General features: G+C 44.8%; 1 protein-coding gene across 1 annotated transcript in view; it reads right to left on the bottom strand.

The window, feature by feature from the left end:
- THADA (THADA armadillo repeat containing) overlaps positions 1-14,855 on the bottom strand; it is a 591,430-nt gene extending 576,575 nt beyond the window's left edge. The window contains 5 exon segments of the mRNA XM_040430339.1: positions 3,291-3,439; positions 6,460-6,590; positions 8,666-8,760; positions 12,039-12,125; positions 14,715-14,855. Of these exon segments, the coding sequence (XP_040286273.1) occupies positions 3,291-3,439; positions 6,460-6,590; positions 8,666-8,760; positions 12,039-12,114 (451 nt within the window). The 5' untranslated portion in view covers positions 12,115-12,125; positions 14,715-14,855.
- Positions 14,856-15,646: the final 791 nt, after the last annotated feature.

The raw sequence follows: 15,646 nt of genomic DNA, 5'->3' as shown, positions 1-15,646 counted from the left end.
ACGAATGTAATATATGGTAAGAGGACCGACATGGAGAAGGGGTGCGCATAAAAAGAGGGGCAAGTAGGACGTTTGACAAACTGTGGGTCCCATGGATGGGGACTGGATCTGGGGAGCTGGTGAGAAATAGCTGGCGCCTGTTGTATTACCATGGGGTGTGCCTGGTCCCATGGTGGCTTGCACTTTGGGCATCTTTATGATGAATATTTATGTTCATTTGCATGGGCTCAGTAATGATGTTTAACCCCTTAAAGACATAGCCTATTTTGGTCTTAAAGGGCATCTGTCAGCAGATTTGTACCTATGACACTGGCTGACCTGTTACATGTGCTCTTGGCAGCTGAAGGCATCGGTGTTGGTCCCATGTTCATATGTGTCCACAATGCTGAGAAAAATAATGCTTTAATATATGCAAATGAGCCGTTAGGAGCAACAGGGGCGTTACCATTACACCGAGAGGCTCTGCTCTCTCTGCAACTGCTGCGCCCTCTGCACTTTCACTGACTTTAGGAGAACTCAGGGCCAGGTTTGATCGTCAAGTCAAATTTCCAAAACCTATTTATTATTATTGTTTTCAGGGACCAATTCAGTTCTAAAGTGACTATGTGGGACCTATATATTTAACTCACTGGACTTTGCATTGGGGGTTTTGGAAGTGAGAGGATGGGGCATGATGGGGGTTGATCTCTGTATTTGAAAAGATTAAGTTAAAACGGGTTATCTGGGAAAATATATTGATGATCTATCCTCAGAATAGGTCATCAGTATCGAATCAGTGAGGGTCCAACACCTGGGACCCCCGCTGATCAGCTGTTAGAAGAGTGCCGCGGCCTCTTCCTAGGCCATTGACATTACCGTACATCAGTTACATGGCTCAGTTGCAGCTCAGCCCCGTTTAAGTCAATAGGGATGGGCTGCAATATCAAACACAGCTTCTATACAACGTATGGCGCTGCGCTGGGTAAGCTGCCGGGATACTGACTTTTTGGGATTTTCTTAACTACTGGTGCGTTTCATTCGCCACTCACCATGAAAGATTACAGCAGCAGCAGCACTCTGGCCTATGGGATGAGCCTGGTAATACAGTTCAGCTCCATTCAAGTAAATTAGCTAGAGTACCAGACAAAGCCCATGGCCAAAAATGGCACTCAAGATAGAGAATAAAAGTATGATTGCTTGGGGCCCCCCGCCGACCACGAGTCTGAAGTTCGACATTCCCCCCCCCCATTCAAACTCAATGACACTGAGGGAAATAGTCGAGCTCAGAGAGTGAATGGTGAGGCAGTGTGCAACCATATATTTAAAGGGGTTATCAGATATCCAAAATATCCTCCCCAATGGACAAGCCCCCTTGAGGCTGGTCACCATCGCGGCCTGCTATTGGCTGCTCCTCCCCGTCGGCAGATGTTTTGATCTGAGGGACGGGGACATACAGCCACCGCCGTGCAGGGATCCAAAGTGACACGGGTGCCAGGGAGCAGGTAAGTATAATCCATACAAGGGGTCCAGGCATTGGGGAAGGGGGGGGGGGGGGTTTTTAGATATCGGATAACCCCTTTAACATTTATCCTATGGAGGTGAAAAATGTACGTGGTGGAAAAACAATTGGGTAATAGGGCTGCACGATATGGGAATTTTGTGCGATTGCGATTAGGGCCCTAAAAATTGCGATAACGATGTGCGATGCAATATTTTAAGGGAATTGTGATAGAGGTCTATTTGCTTGGATTTTCAAGGCAAAATCACACACAAACTACTGATAATGCTGAAATGGAGTTGTGCTCAACTCAAGAACTGAAATCCACAGTGTTTTTCAAAATAAAACATCTTTTGCAGTAATGCAAATATGTTATTTACTTTAGTAAAAGTACAAAATACAAAACTTGCCATTTTCTTACTAGCACTGCACAGAACAGATAAATAAAATAGAATGGACATAAGAAAGTGTCATTAAAACAGGGTTTTCCAAACACTGAACAAACAGGAACTTTTTAAAGAACACCATAGTCAGCAGCAGCAATATGAGGTAATATACCGTATTTTTCGCCCTATGGTTTTTGAGGAGGAAAATAAGAAAAAAAAATGTTTTGAACTAATGGTGGCCTGCGGATGGCACCGTTGTTGGGGGACCGACCTGCGGATGGCACCGTTGTTGGGGGACCGACCTGCGGATGGCACCGTTGTTGGGGGACCGACCTGCGGATGGCACCGTTGTTGGGGGGGGGGGGGGGGAATCTGTGGATGACACTGCTATGGGGGGGTAGATCTGTGGATGACACTGCTAAGGGGGGGGGGATCTGTGGATGACACTGCTAAGAGGGGGGGGAGATCTGTGGATGACACTGCTAAGGGGGGGGGGGTCTGTGGATGACACTGCTAAGGGGGGGGGGGGGATCTGTGGATGACATTGCTAAGGGGGGGGGGGGATCTGTGGATGACACTGCTATGGGGGGGGGGATCTGTGGATGACACTGCTATGGGGGGGGGGATCTGTGGATGACACTGCTATGGGGGGGGGGGGGATCTGTGGATGACACTGCTATGGGGGGGGGGGACTGTGGATGACACATATATAGCATCTTATGCTATCTGCCATCCACAAATCCCCCCATAACAGTGTCCCTGCAGTGTGAATGACCCCCAATAGAGGGGCTGAGGGACAGCATCTGGATTAGGAATGACAACGGGGACCGATGCAGTCCCTGTATTCTAATGCACAGGCCCCGATCACTGTTGTATAATCTTATCTAAACTGTAGGCATTGTTAAAATAAAATAATCATGTGTAATCCAGCTGTATTACTTACAACTAAATTCCGTAGCAGAGTGGAGGGAGGAGGCAGGCCGGAAGGACAGGCGGGCGACGCGTTACTCACTACGTCGCGCACCTGTGCCGCCTGCTTCATTCATAAAGTGGGTGGCACAGGTGCATGACGTAGTGAGTGACGCACAGCCCGGATTACACATGATTATTATATTTTAACAATGCAGGTTAGATAAGATTATACAACAGTGAGCGGGGCCGGTGCATTAGAATACAGGTACTGCAGCGGTCCTCGCTGTCATTCCTAATCCAGATCCTCCCTCTGTTGATACACCCACCAACCGCGCTGTGCGGCGGCCGTATATCATTGTAGGTAATCGCAGCATTTTTGGGTCGGCCAAATAACCATATCGCAATAGTCGATTATCGCGATACGATTGCTTTGGCGATATATCGTGCAGGCTTATTGGGTAATATTATATATCCAACATAAAATGAATAATAGCTGCGTACCGCACTACACTTACCTAGGGTGAAGCTGTCCATACAAGAGGCCAGGTTGTCCACCACTTTCCTGTAACGTCCTGCATCTTCCACTGCTATGTCCTTTCTTAGGCAGCATGTAAAGGCAGAGACTGCGTCCTTTCTACACGGCTCTGGTACACTGTTTAATAAGCTGCAAATCACCGGAAACATTCAGAGTTTACACCATCACCCTCTTTCTCCAAATAAGATACTCTGTATGACATCTTTTACGATATATAGTTACAAGACATCCCAATAATCTCCTCAACACAGCCCAAACCCAGCCAGCAGGTCACAGACATCCGAGTTTTCTTACTGTGACACAACCTTTGTTGTTTTTTCACTTTTATTTTTAATAGAATGCACTGAAATACCAATTTTTTTTTTGTGCATTACTGCCAGTGCATGTGAAATGTAGTAGTATGTGTAGTACCGTGCAGTGTATAGAAAATGTCCATAAACTACAAGGCGACTTGGACACTGGGCATCAACTGGGCAAAAGAGGTTCAATGTGGACAAATGTAAAGTTATGCATCTTGGTAGTAATAATCTCTGTGCTTCATATGTCCTCGGTGATGTAACACTGGGAGAGTCACTTATAGAGAAGGATTTGGGTGTCCTTGTAGACCGGAGATTAAATAACAGCATACAATGTCAATCAGCTGCTTCTAAGGCCACCAGGATATTGTCATGCATTAAACGAGGCGTGGACATGTGGGGCAGGGATGTAATACTACCACTTTAGGGCCAGTTCACACAGAGTTTTTCGGCGCTAATTTTTCTGCCTCAAAAATCGGCTCCAAAATTTGTCTCAAAACAGTACGCAATTCATTTGAAGCAGCACTTTTTATTTATTTTTTACATGTGTAAAAAAGAAGCGTGAAAAAAAAAAAAAAAAGTAGCATGCCCCTGAATCAGCACTGAATCGCCTGTTGAAAGGATTAGGAAGCAAAAAAAGAAAAAAATACTGTTCCATGTAAGTCCATGAGTTTCTTGCATGTTTTCCGCACTTTTTTGGCACTGATCTGCGTCAAAACCCTCAAGCTGGTTAAAAAAAAGCATCAAAAACCACATGAAAAAACGTGCTGACTTTTTTTTTTTAAGCGTGGTTTTCAAAATCATGTGACCTGACCCTTACAAAGCTTTGTTGCGGCCTCTCTAGAATGTTCAGTTCTGGGCACAAGTCCATAGAAAGGATGCCATGGAGCTGGAAAAAGTACATAGGAGAGCGACTAACCTGATAAGGGGCCTGGAGGGTCTTCATTATGGGGAAATTTTAAAAAAGAGGAGACATGATTAAAGGGGTTAATCCAGGTAAAAATAATGATAACCTATCCTCAGGATAGGTCATCATTATCACATCGGAGGGGGTCCGAGTCCCAGAGCTCTGGGGAGCGCAGCCGGCTCCTGGAAGCTTTCCAGGCACAGTGCCTTCCATTGTAGAGCAGCTAACGGCTCAGTCCCAGACTTGGATGGGGTTGAGCTGCGACTAGGCCATGTGACTGATGTACAGTGACGAGGCCTAGAAAGAGCGGATCCCGGGTGTCGGACCCCCGCCGGTCTGATATTGGTGACCAATTCAGAGGCTAGGTCATCAATATAGATTCCCAGATAACCCCTTTAACCTATACAAATATATAACTGTGCAGTACAAAAAATATGGTGAAAAGCTGTTCTATGTAAAATCCCCTCAAAAGACAAGGGGGCACTGCCTCCGACTGGAGAAGAAAAAGTTCAGTCTCCAGAGGAGGTTTCTTCATCATAACTACTGTGAATCTGTGGAAGAGTCTAGGACAGTGGTGGCGAACCTATGGGACGGGTGCCAAAGGTGGCACTCAGAGCCCTCTCTGTGGGCATCCGCACCTTGGAAAAGTCTATGGTGTACCAATATGCCTTAGACCTTTGCTGCCATTCATCAGCGTGGGGAGCACTATGAACAGCACAGGAAGCGCATTGAATGCAGGCAGGTTATTATAGCTAAATGATAATGTACATGGAAGATATACTATATTAGACTGCAGTATCCAGGTTAAATTCCATGTTGGCACTTTGCAATAAATAAGTGGGTTTTGGGTTGCAATTTGGGCACTCGGTCTGTAAAAGGTTCACCATCACTGGTCTAGGACGTGGTCACTGCAGATATAGGTAACGGCTTCAAAGAAAGCTAAAGGTCCCTTTACACGGACCGACGATCTGGTAGATTATTGGGGAGGACCATTTGGTCTGTGTAAAACGTACCGGCGTTCATGTCATTCTGCCGGCACCAAAAATCATCATTACTGTGCAGCATGTAAATACAGCCCTCATCTCCGCTGATGATCAGGCATTTAATGGGAGCGTCTGCTTCGTTCCCGGTAATCTGCCAGATCATCAGTCCATGTAAAAGGACCTTTAGATGTTTTATTGGTACGGAGTAACATTGGTCTTTATGTAAATGAGTTGAATTCTGTTCCCCCATTCCTTTCCAATCCCTTGGGTAGAGCTGATGAACGTGTGTCTTTAGCCAATCGCGCTATGTGACCATGAAGCTGTAAGGACATACCACCTTAGATAGGTCCTAAAAAATATTAACATAGGACACATGTGGGGCCTTAAAGGGGTATTCTGGTTGTTTGAAGTTATAATAGTAAAAGCCCGGACAACTCCTTTAATCATTCTAGTGCTAAGTAGTTTCTAGTCGGTACTGACTGGGAACATACTAGAGAAGATGTTAGACGGTACTATTTGTGCAGGTGCCTACCCAGTGGCCTCACGTGGCGTTTTTACTATGACTCTTTCTGTATGTATTGTGAAATTATAGCATAATTAACCACGATATAAACGTCACGTCTGAACTGACAAAGAGGACCTGTCAGCTCCCCTGACGTGATAGTTTTAGTAACTACTGATATTTCCCACAGCACAGTGGAGCATCTTTTCTTAGAACTCTCCATTGTGCTGTCACTCTGTTATTCCTCCTTGAAACATAAATTAACAATTAGGTACTATTATTCACCCTGTCAGTGAGGCGTGATTCTACAGTATGGAGCAGTCGAATATGTGTTATTATTCTTAGAAGGGTAGTGACACCTGTTAACCGTGGTATAGAAGAAAATCTGTTTAGCAGAAGACCATAGATGGGTGATGACTCGAAAGAGTCATTACACAGGATGGAGGACTGGGCTATGTTACCTCGCCAAAACCTTTTTCAGTGGATTCTTGGCGCCAACTGTGAAGTACATTTCAGCCAACACATCCATGCAGCAGCGGAGAGCTTCTGTACCCGAGGAACCAGGGGGCAGGTTTTCTAAGATGGGCACGACCTTAAACAGAAAATAATTGATATAAAAACTATCCAAAAATTATTTTCATACCCGCTGTATCAAATACAATGCAACAGCACAAAATACATGATCACAAAACATATCACCTAATTGCTATACTCACTATATAAATGAATGCGAGGTTCTTAGCAAATCAAAATTACTTGTGCCCATCCACCACGGCAAGGTGATCTCTCTCAGACAAGAATCTATGGTAAGTGCTACCTTTTCTGATGCCAGCTGGCCTCCAATGAATTCAGGGCAAGCAGACCCCACATGCAGTATATACTAGACCCACTCTGTACTGAACTTTACCTAAACCTGCTGTATGACTGAGTATGGTAAAATCGGGGTGGGTATAACACCCCGCACCCCCACAAATCAGCAATTACATTGTAACTCCGGAAGAGAGACAATAACAGTTCTGTCCATTGTGCAGTGTACGGAGCCAGTAACTGCAGATCTGCTCCTATTCATTTCAATGGGAGAAGCTCTGCAGTTACCAGCTATCAGCTACACAACGGACAGAGCGGTGTAGTTTTAGTGACTGAGCTACATGACAATAGCTAATCGTGGTGGATACGAGGAGTCTGTAGATCCGATACGGCAGATAGGTAATCAATATCAAAACCCTGGACAACCCCTTTAAAGCAGAGCTGTCAGGTAAAATCCCGTCATATGCAGGGGCAGAATTTGAAATTACAAAAGAAACATGTGTAATGCGCTCCGAGCAGGGATAGTTGTGTGGCTGGGGTGACTCCCAGGGAAGTCAGTGGCTGCCATATAGGTGCTCGACCCCAACACACAACGCATACTAGGGTCAATATCGTAGGAAGCCAATTTGTATATGTGGGAGGAAACCAGTGTACCCAGAGAGAACCCGTACAAACTACTTACATTCAAACGGAAAATCTCATGAAAATAATCTATACTAAATGTGACATGGAAAAGGACTTAGAAATATGAGTGGACAGTAAACTTAAAGCCAGTCTGTCACCAAGTGTTCATGTTCTGCTTACGTAGCTGAGAGCTGGCTTAGCCATTTCGAGGGTGGTGAATAGAGAGGTGGCTGTGCCCGCGCACTCGTCTTGCGCTTCTTTGCCACTTCCAAAAAAAAAAATTATCGTGCACACTCATCAACTGTATTTTCGGAGCTCCAATAGAAATGAATGAAGAGCAACAGCACACTCTCTTTCATTTTGGGGCCCCGTTCTGACATTGGTGGCATATCCTAGAGATATCTCACAAATGTCTGATCTGATACAACCCCTTTAATTGTAGCAACCAGTGTCAGGCAGCTGCTGCAAAGGCTGATATAATGGGGTGTATCAAAAGGGGCACAGACGCACATGATGAGAACATAGTTCTTCCATTATTGCGTACAGTTCTGGGCTCCTCCGCACAAGAAAAATATAGCAGACCCCCTTCAGTGGGTTCAAAGGCAAGAACTAAAGTAATAACTGGAATGGGTGGACTACAGTACCCAGAAAGATTATCAACATTAGGGTTATTCACTTTACAAAAAAAGACGACTGAGGGGAGATCTAATTACTATGTATAAATATATCAGGGGTCAGTACAGAGATCTCTCCCATCATCTATTTATCCCCAGGACTGTGACTGTGACGAGGGGACATCCTCTGCGTCTGGAGGAAAGAAGGTTTGTACACAAACATAGAAGAGGATTCTTTACGGTAAGAGCAGTGAGACTATGGAACTCTCTGCCTGAGGAGGTGGTGATGGTGAGTACAATAAAGGAATTCAAGAGGGGCCTGGATGTGTTTCTAGAGTGTAATAATATTACAGGCTATAGCTACTAGAGAGGGGTCGCTGATCCAGGGAGTTATTCTGATTGCCTGATTGGAGTCGGGAAGGAATTTTTTATTCCCCTAAAGTGGGGAAAATTGGCTTCTACCTCATACCAGCTCTGCAGGAAACAGGCTGAAATGGATGGATAAAAGTCTTTTTGGAGCCTAACAAACCATGTTATTAAATTCATACCTTCTGAACTGTAAAGTGCTATGGAATAGATTTTCACAATATAAAGATTATTATTATATTATTATGATTATTACCTTTTTGATACAGTGGATTTGCTGGACTCCATCTTGAAGCTGCAGACATTGGAAGAGCAGAGAAGGCAGGCTTTGTTCTGTGTCATCTGCAAAAGCTACAAGGGGCAGAATATCATTTCTGCTGCATTATCAAAATCCCTACGAAATAAAAAGCAAAGCAGCCAAGGGAAACCTATGTTCACACGGTAAGGCTACTTTAACACTTGCGCTTTCCCTTTCCGCTATTGAGATCTGTCTAGGATCACACTAGTGGGGGAAAACGCTTGACCTGAAGGAAGCAGAATGCATTCCTTTCCGTTTGGTTGCGTCCCCATCGCAGACAGAAAATCACTGAAAGAAGCATTTTTCTGTCCGCGATGTGCTGCGGAGCAAGACAGATCCGTTATCACACACAATAAAAATCAATGGTGGTGGATCCGTTTTCTCGGACACAAAAGAAAAACAGATCCGTCTCGGCTATTTTAAAGATAATACAACCAAATTCGTTCAGAAAAGATGCAAGCGGTTGTATTATTATGACAGAAGCGTTTTTTGCTGATGCATGAAGGATCCAGGAAAACCGCTGGTGTGAAAGTAGCCCAAGTAGACAATGAGACGATATGGAGCGGATTTCAAGGGAATTCGGCCAATGAGTGAAAGGCGCTTCTCTGGTGTATTATACGGTATTTTCAGCCTGCAAGATACATGCCAAATAGCAACTGGAGTGCAGAGGTTTTCATTTTTTCTGGAAGAGTAAAAATACTCCTCTTACCATTTTTGAGGAGTATTTTTAGCCGATGAGGACTACGAAAGTTGAAGTCATTTTAAATCCATAATACGTAGCCTGCACTTGTTCACATCTGGGTTTGGAGCCTCAGTCACAGATTTTGTTAAAAAGATTGAATAAAAAAATCCTTACATGCAGGACTTTTTTGTCTGGTAAAAAGAGAGGATCCCAAACAGAAACTGAACGGATCCCATCGTAGTCATTGGAGTCTGTCCAGCTCTGTTCCTGTCAGTTAGGCTGGGTTCACACCATGTTTCGGTCATACGTTTAATGTACATGAAAAAAAAACTTACGGTATACTATAACAGATGTCTTAGACAGATGCCATACTGTGGCATCTGTCACCATAACGTTCCATTGTACAAATGTTTTGTTTTTTCTCTGGACTTTGCAGGATGGGAAGACGTGGTACACTACAATTTCCCATCCTGCAAAAAAAAAAAAATTATAATAAACGTATACATTAGCATATATGTTTTTTTTTACAATGGAACGCTATGGTGATGGATGCCACAGTAACATACTGTATTTTTTTAAATACATTAAACATCTGACAAAAATCCAACACTACCATTATTTTCGTTGTTCTGCTCATCTAATGGAGCAGAACAACAGAAATAAGTAGTGGTGGTGTGAACGGGGCCTAAGAGATGGATATGCATTACTGGTCTAAATAACATGAAGCAATTATGGCAAAGTGCTAAAGTCCAGTGTGGCGCAGCGTGTGAGGTGTGCGGCGCAGCGTGTGAGGTGTGCGGCGCAGCGTGTGAGGTGTGCGGCGCAGCGTGAAGCTCACACACTGCACTACATACATTACACATATCAACATAATGCTGCACTTTCACCTTGTGGTGCAGGTCAGACTAGATGTCCGGGCTCCCCTGCAGTGGTCCAGCACTCCATTCCTCTTCAGCTCAATACCATGTTTGCCGGCGCAGAGCTGCCCCTGCTCTCCTTATACATCGGGACTCGGGAGCCGTGCCCTCCTACTTCCAGCTCCTGCCGCCTTCCCCTGATGCAGGACCTGTATCGCTCCGGAGCCCGCCCAAACTAACCAATAGTTAAGCTCCTTACTGTATGGAGCTTTGCTATTGGTTATTTCAGGCACAGGCAGCATTGCTGCACTGCCTGTGCCGTTCCCTGTGCTGCTGAATTTAGGGGGAAAGTCTAAGGTGTAGTGGTACGCCGTCGACATTTTTCAGTGAGAAAAACAGCTTGACGCGTTATTACGACCTCTGCTAGAATGTATTTTGGAAAAATCTGCTAAAAACGCATCAACCCTGGGTCTAACCAAAGTGACACTCAGCAGGACCATTCACCCTGAACCAGGAGGACTGACTGCTGGCAACTTTTAGTAGAACTGATCTAAACTGATGAGCCAAAGGATAAGTGAATTCATTTCAGAATTGTTGGATTCTCATCTGTGAGCCAAAATGGAGAGTCTATTGTTCTGGAGGAGCTGTCCTGTGCTACACAAACTCATTGAAGTGAATGGGAAGTGTGTAATGCTTCATTTCCCCTCTGGAGGCGCTACAGTGAAAGTAAGCCCTTCCAGGTTTCACAGCAGATGACATCTCATTTCTGGGAGTCAATACAAAAGGAAATGCTGTGATCGGCTTATTGTCAAGGGACCCGTCTATAAGAAATAGAGATTATATAAAATGGAGATTATAAGTGGAGTATCCCTTTAAAGTTGTTTTTTGGCCTACAAATAGTGATAAACGATCCTATAAAACAGGGACCTTGCTCTGAGGTCTAGGCTCTCTGGGTGAACCGAGCAAAAAAAAAAATAAACATCCATATTAACTACAATACAGCAAATGCTTTACATTTTTAGGGGTCATGCACACGAATGTATTTTCTTTCCGTGTCCGTTATGTCCGTATTTCCGTTCCATGTCCTATTATTGTCCGCATTACGGACAAGGATAGTACTGTTCTATTAGGGGCCAGCTGTTCCGTTCCGTAAAATACAGAATGCACAGGGATGTCATCCATATTTTTTGCGGATCCATTTTTTGTGGACCACAAAATACATACAGTCGTGTGCATGAGCTCATAGGCATAGTTTGTTATTTCCAAAGTTCAAATTTGCCCAGAAATGCGACGTGGTTTTTGGGTTGCATCTGTCTATCAGTTTATATGGGTATTTGCCGCCCATAGGGTTCCAAGTAAAAAAAAAAATCTATATACCGCACAGGGTGTCTCAGTATGGAATAGTGCAGCAAACCACACTGTTCCATAGAGCTGAAAACAGGCATAGGCACATGTACCAGGCGCCTGTATAGCTTCCTTCAGGAGAAGGAAACACCATAGATGCGTTTGATGTGTGTGCAGAGAACGTTCGCATGTTTCGTAACTGTGGCGCATGTCAGGCCGCCTGTTCTTAAATGCAGCGGGCCATGAAGGTCCGGACTCCTCCAGCTCACTTTTGGAAAAGTCGTAAGCGCGTGGAGAAAAAGCTAAAAAGTCACAATTTTGAGCCAAAAAGTTACAGTCTTAAACCACAGTATCCAGAGGGGTCTCAGAGGGGTCCCTATTACAAATATATATATACATACACAACCTCTAATAGGGTCGAAGCATTCTGCTCACTCTGTATACGCACTTTTAAGATATTGAACATTCGGACTATCAAGAGTTAACACGTCCACGCTGATCTCGTTTTTCTTCTTTACAACCATCTTGAAATGTCCTACAGGGAAAAAAAAAATTTTAATCACAGTTCATTAATATCATCTGATTCCAATATCCTCAGCGAAACCGGTACTGTCCAAAGTACACAAGATTTCAGGTATTTGGAAGAATCTACATGAGCAGTTTAATAACAGGCGTGTCCTCTAGTGCTGGGGGAGCGCGCACGGGGTCCGCACTGAGGGAGAACAGGAGAGAAGGGCCCAGTGTAAGGGCGCATGCACACAGCTGCAAATCGCAGATCCGCAAAACATGGATCTCGGCTGGGTGCATGCCGCCATTTCCTATCCTTTCCTAATGTCCTATTCTTGTCTGCAAAATGGAAAATGTACTTTCTGTTACAAAAATACTTGAGTTGTAAGATATTCTCTTTACTACATTATATTGGCGCCCCCTGGAGTTTAATCTGTATAGTAATGTGCATGTCCAGGTACTGAGGTGGTCGCACATGCTCAGTTACATCCTTCAACTGCCACCAGCTGTATCTGCTGAATAAAATGGCCGTTCAAAACGGATAACCTGTCAGTTTTACATGACTATTTTGAATCGGTCTGTGCATCCATTTTCTGTTCGTCTACCCGCTTTAAACGTCCGTTTCACACCTATTTGCACCTAAAAAAAGGATGAATTTTATGGCCTTATTTTTTTAAATCCCAAATCCTGCAGTGTCCTCAGTATATAATATGCCCAACAGACTGTCCCAGGTATCTATAATAGCCCCCTCTAGGGTGCCCTCAGTATCTATAATGCCCTCCCCCGCACAGTGCCCTTTTTAAAATGTCTTAATAAAGTCCCATAACTGGCGGTGGATCCGCCGGCGTTATGAAGAGGCGCCGGCCTCTCCATTACTTGATCTACCACCACTTCTAAATGTAAAGTAGTTTCCGAGCTGTCTTACATTTAGACCATTTTCTATACCTAAACCAGAAGTAGAAAATGATGAATGAGACGAGACTGCCGGCCCGTCCCCTTCCCCGCCTCCACCACACCCACCAATTTAGACTTGGCATAACGAGGACGACGGGGGATACAGGCAGTGTAGTATCAGGATGATGGGGGATACAGGCAGTGCAGTTGTGTAGTATCAGGATGATGGGGGATACAGGCAGTGCAGTTGTGTAGTATCAGGATGATGGGGGATACAGGCAGTGCAGTTGTGTAGTATCAGGATGATGGGGGATACAGGCAGTGCAGTTGTGTAGTATCAGGATGATGGGGGATACAGGCAGTGTAGTTGTGTAGTATCAGGATGATGGGGGATACAGGCAGTGTAGTTGTGTAGTATCAGGATGATGGGGGATACAGGCAGTGTAGTTGTGTAGTATCAGGATGATGGGGGATACAGGCAGTGTAGTTGTGCAGTATCAGGATGATGGGGGATACAGGCAGTGTAGTTGTGTAGTATCAGGATGATGGGGGATACAGGCAGTGTAGTTGTGTAGTATCAGGATGATGGGGGATACAGGCAGTGTAGTTGTGTAGTATCAGGATGATGGGGGATACAGGCAGTGTAGTTGTGTAGTATCAGGATGATGGGGGATACAGGCAGTGTAGTTGTGTAGTATCAGGATGATGGGGGATACAGGCAGTGTAGTTGTGTAGTATCAGGATGATGGGGGATACAGGCAGTGTAGTTGTTCAGTATCAGGATGATGGGGATACAGGCAGTGTAGTTGTGCAGTATCAGGATGATGGGGGATACAGGCAGTGTAGTTGTTCAGTATCAGGATGATGGGGATACAGGCAGTGTAGTTGTGCAGTATCAGGATGATGGGGATACAGGCAGTGTAGTTGTGCAGTATCAGGATGATGGGGGATACAGGCAGTGTAGTTGTTCAGTATCAGGATGATGGGGATACAGGCAGTGTAGTTGTTCAGTATCAGGATGATGGGGGATACAGGCAGTGTAGTTGTGCAGTATCAGGATGATGGGGATACAGGCAGTGTAGTTGTTCAGTATCAGGATGATGGGGGATACAGGCAGTGTAGTTGTTCAGTATCAGGATGATGGGGATACAGGCAGTGTAGTTGTGTAGTATCAGGATGATGGGGATACAGGCAGTGTAGTTGTGCAGTATCAGGATGATGGGGATACAGGCAGTGTAGTTGTGCAGTATCAGGATGATGGGGGATACAGGCAGTGTAGTTGTTCAGTATCAGGATGATGGGGATACAGGCAGTGTAGTTGTGTAGTATCAGGATGATGGGGATACAGGCAGTGTAGTTGTGTAGTATCAGGATGATGGGGGATACAGGCAGTGTAGTTGTGCAGTATCAGGATGATGGGGATACAGGCAGTGCAGTTGTGTAGTATCAGGATGATGGGGGATACAGACAGTGTAGTATCAGGATGATGGGGGATACAGGCAGTGTAGTATCAGGATGATGGGGGATACAGGCAGTGTAGTATCAGGATGATGGGGATACAGACAATGTAGTTATGTAGCTCCCTTCTGACATAGCATGCTGAGAGTTGTAATACTTAGCACAGAATGCATCATAAACTACTAGTTTCTACATTGCAGTGAAACCAAGAATCCAGCATACATGAAAATCCTCACATACACATTGCCGCACACAGTTGCGTTACCTCAGCGTCACTGGCTTCTACTCCTCTACCATGTGCAGGAAGTGTCCAGCCGGGCTCCAGGTAAATTACTACTTCCCGGTGCTACAATCACCGCCGACCGATCCACCAACAGAGGTCAAAACGCTCTCCAGCTGCTGTGCGCGGCCATTTTGTTGAAGCTCACTTCCAAGGTAAAGTGAACGATGAGACGTCATCAAAATGTCTCCGTGATGGGGACGACAATGGATGAGACAGGATAGCGGTATGCTGTTACAGCTGACAGATTATTAGAGCAGTAGCCATGTGGTAGTCGGGAGATGACAGCTCACGTTTTGTAGGTGAAATGTATTTAGGATAAATGTAATCAGACCTGTAGAGCTGGTTTCAGATTCTGACCTTGCTCCCATTGAACATCCACAGTGCCCCTAATTTTTCCAGAGTGCCCCTTTAATAGAGCCTGTCAGCAACTAAATAAAAGATCATTCATAAGGACACATAGGTGTGACTGCATTATGGCTCGGTTTTATATGTAGTGGTAATAGAGTGCCTTTATTTTGCTTCTGTTACCTTCAGTTTAATGTGGAGTCGCAGGGAGTTCTCGTCTGTCAAATCCATCAGAGCAAAATTGTGACATGCTGCACTGGATGCCGTATGATGGAGCCTGTATGACCGAGCCTGTGTGCTGTATGACTGTGTATGTATACCGTATGATGGAGCCTGTATGACCGAGCCTGTGTGCTGTATGACTGTGTATGTATACCGTATGATGGAACCTGTATGACTGAGACTGTGTGCTGTATGACTGTGTATGTATGCCGTATGATGGAGCCTGTATGACTGTGTATGTATACCGTATGATGGAGCCTGTATTACTGAGCCTGTGTGCTGTATGACTGTGTATGTATACCGTATGATGGAGCCTGTATTACTGAGCCTGTGTGCTGTATGACTGT

Source organism: Bufo bufo, chromosome 4, assembly GCF_905171765.1.
Source record: "Bufo bufo chromosome 4, aBufBuf1.1, whole genome shotgun sequence".
Taxonomy (NCBI): Eukaryota; Metazoa; Chordata; class Amphibia; order Anura; family Bufonidae; genus Bufo; species Bufo bufo.
This window is presented reverse-complemented; position numbering and strand designations above follow the sequence as displayed.